Source organism: Lygodium microphyllum, chromosome 16, assembly GCF_053477565.2.
Source record: "Lygodium microphyllum isolate KBCC chromosome 16, Lygodium_microphyllum_v1.1.10, whole genome shotgun sequence".
NCBI lineage: Eukaryota > Viridiplantae > Streptophyta > Polypodiopsida > Schizaeales > Lygodiaceae > Lygodium > Lygodium microphyllum.
Window position 1 is genome coordinate 84,367,024 of NC_141150.1, and position 2,334 is coordinate 84,369,357.

The 2,334-nt window shown below is 43.3% G+C and overlaps 1 protein-coding gene across 1 annotated transcript; it reads left to right on the top strand.

The window, feature by feature from the left end:
• The first annotated feature begins 351 nt into the window (after positions 1-351).
• Positions 352-1,114, top strand: LOC148023057 (uncharacterized). Its single transcript, XM_087695169.1, has 2 exons — positions 352-616; positions 845-1,114. Exons 1-2 carry the CDS (start codon positions 452-454, stop codon positions 1,076-1,078), a joined length of 399 nt encoding a protein of 132 aa, XP_087551295.1. The 5' UTR covers positions 352-451; the 3' UTR covers positions 1,079-1,114.
• Positions 1,115-2,334: the final 1,220 nt, after the last annotated feature.

Consider the following 2,334-nt stretch of genomic DNA (forward strand, 5'->3'; position numbering starts at 1 on the left):
AATGGTGGATTCCGATATGATCTCGAGAGGATCAATCCTCGTTCTTATACATGACTTTTTGTCAAACAAGTGTTGGAAAGAGCGTTTTTCTAGCTTCCTAACTTTTCACATGTAGAGGACCATCTGTTCACATATGCTGAAACTTTGAATATCATACGCCCAAGCGGCAGGTGGATGCGTTCATGCACAAAAGGGCAGGCGGCAGAATAACGAGGGCTTAACGTAATTGAAGGGCAGGCGGCAGAATAACGAGGGCTTAACGTAATTGAAGGGCAGGAGGCCCTTGACGTAATATACAGAATAACGAGGGCTTAACGTAATATATAATGGACCGCCAAAGTTAGAGTCAAAAGGGCTAACTGCATCCGCTAGTGCAATCAACGAGAGCTTGCTTCTACGTATAACGCGCGCAGGGGCATATAGGAGGGATCTGATTAAGGAGGCCGTGATCATGGGGGTTTGGATTATATTTATGCAGGCGATGGTGATGATGATAATCATGATGTCGACGATCCATGATGGCATGATGATGGGAGCGGCCGCAGGTGGGGTGGTGTGCCAGAACGACAATAACATGCAGCCACTCGAGGCGGACTGCCAGGCGGCGCTAACGCAGGTACAACCGGTTCTCTAATGATAATTGTCAACAGGTCCATTCATGACAGCGTCGGGAAAGAGCAGCTTGTGCATTAGACGTTGTTTGTCTGTCCATTCATGACAGCGTTGGGAAAGAACTCAATCCTTGTCTATATTTGAAGCAACTGATCAAGCTTGCTTAGTTAGTGTCGGTTGTGAGAAAGGTTTTTGAAATCCTCCGTCGGGTGGTGGGGTGGGCACTGGGCAGGTGACAGATAGCAAAATTGTGGTTTCTGCGCGGACGGCTGCGTCGTTCGTCTTCGGTACATGCACCCTCTTCATGGCCAACTTTGAGTCCTTCGACGTTACCTACGACAACGGCAATGTCCATGCCTCTTTCCTCAACGTCTTCGACACCTGTGCCAACACCGCTTCGGGCACCTGCGGAGGTAGCATCAAGGACGTCAACTTCTCCGTCCAGTTCATCGTTGGACATAGCTAACTATAGCCAACACCCACTAACCAACAATCGTTCATCGCCGCATATTTGGTGTAGTTCATCTTAATTTACAGGCTCAATTTGAAATGCACAGAGCACTCAGAGTAAGAAGAGACGAATTGTCTTACGATTCCTTCCTGCCTTGAATAAGCGCTTCATGCGATTGTGTCGCTTGGCATGACTGCTATTTACAAATTCCCCATCACCAAGTAAAGTGACTTAATTAGTAATATTATTTCACTAGCCCACTTAATTGAGGCATCTTTAATTTCTGCTAGATCTGATCATGCGGAGGTTTTTGCAACACTTCTCATGTTTATCGATTGGTGATGATTTTGCCAAAAAGTCCAGCCTGAGTTTCTATGTCTCCTCGACCATCTCTCTTATGAAATTATACTTTCCGTCAACATCCTTTGTATTTTTCAAGTGCTTTGGATTACTAGCAAGATAAACACATTATAAATTATAGAGAAAACTTTCAAACAATTCCTAGCCATAACTTTTAATTCTTCCATAGTGTTTGATTCCACAATTCTTCTTTTGATGTTGATGCCATTACCACATATTGTGCCTCGGTTGACGATGAACTACTAGTTGCTTGTTTATGAGATTGCCAAGTAATTGGGCCACTAGGAAGCACGTAGAAAATATCCAAAGTTGGTCTTCGAGTATCGATACTCCCCATGCAATCCGAGTTAGACTGCCCAAGCAAGGAGGAGAGATGATGCAAGGTTTGATCCTTGAAATAACAAAGGTCAAGATTTGAAGTGTGATGAAGATATCGAAGCATGCGGAGTAAGGCCTTCCAAGGCTTCGTATCGGGATTTTGCATGAACTTGGACAGCTAATTGACGAGGTGTATAGCCATCACCAAATACCTAATGGCCGAGTATGAGAGAACAATGCTTATGGTGACATTCTGCACACCGACATTAGAAGCTACCTCAACCACATGACGTTATATGGATGATTTCATATAGGTGCATTCCTTGAGGTTTATCCTAGGGATATTGGCTCATGTACTCTATTTTGGACTACTGCTTAATTAGGAAAATCGTTCAAGGAAAGTTTGCAAGTATCTGGCATAAGTTAAGAACTATTTTGCAACTTTCAAAACCAAAGGATTACAAAAATATCTAATGTAAACTTGTGTTGATAGACTATGAGAAAGCCATGTTCACAATGGTGTTCTAATTGGAGCCCTAAGAAATAAGATAAAGAGCCAAGATCAATGATGGTAAAAGCTAGCTAAGATTATT

Excerpts from the sequence above, each read along its gene's own strand:
- LOC148023057 (XM_087695169.1), top strand. The coding sequence starts at position 452 with ATGGGGGTTTGGATTATATTTATGCAGGCGATGGTGATGATGATAATC. Across the intron at positions 617-844 it reads GCCAGGCGGCGCTAACGCAG|GTGACAGATAGCAAAATTGT; the intron begins GTACAACCGGTT and ends GGCACTGGGCAG.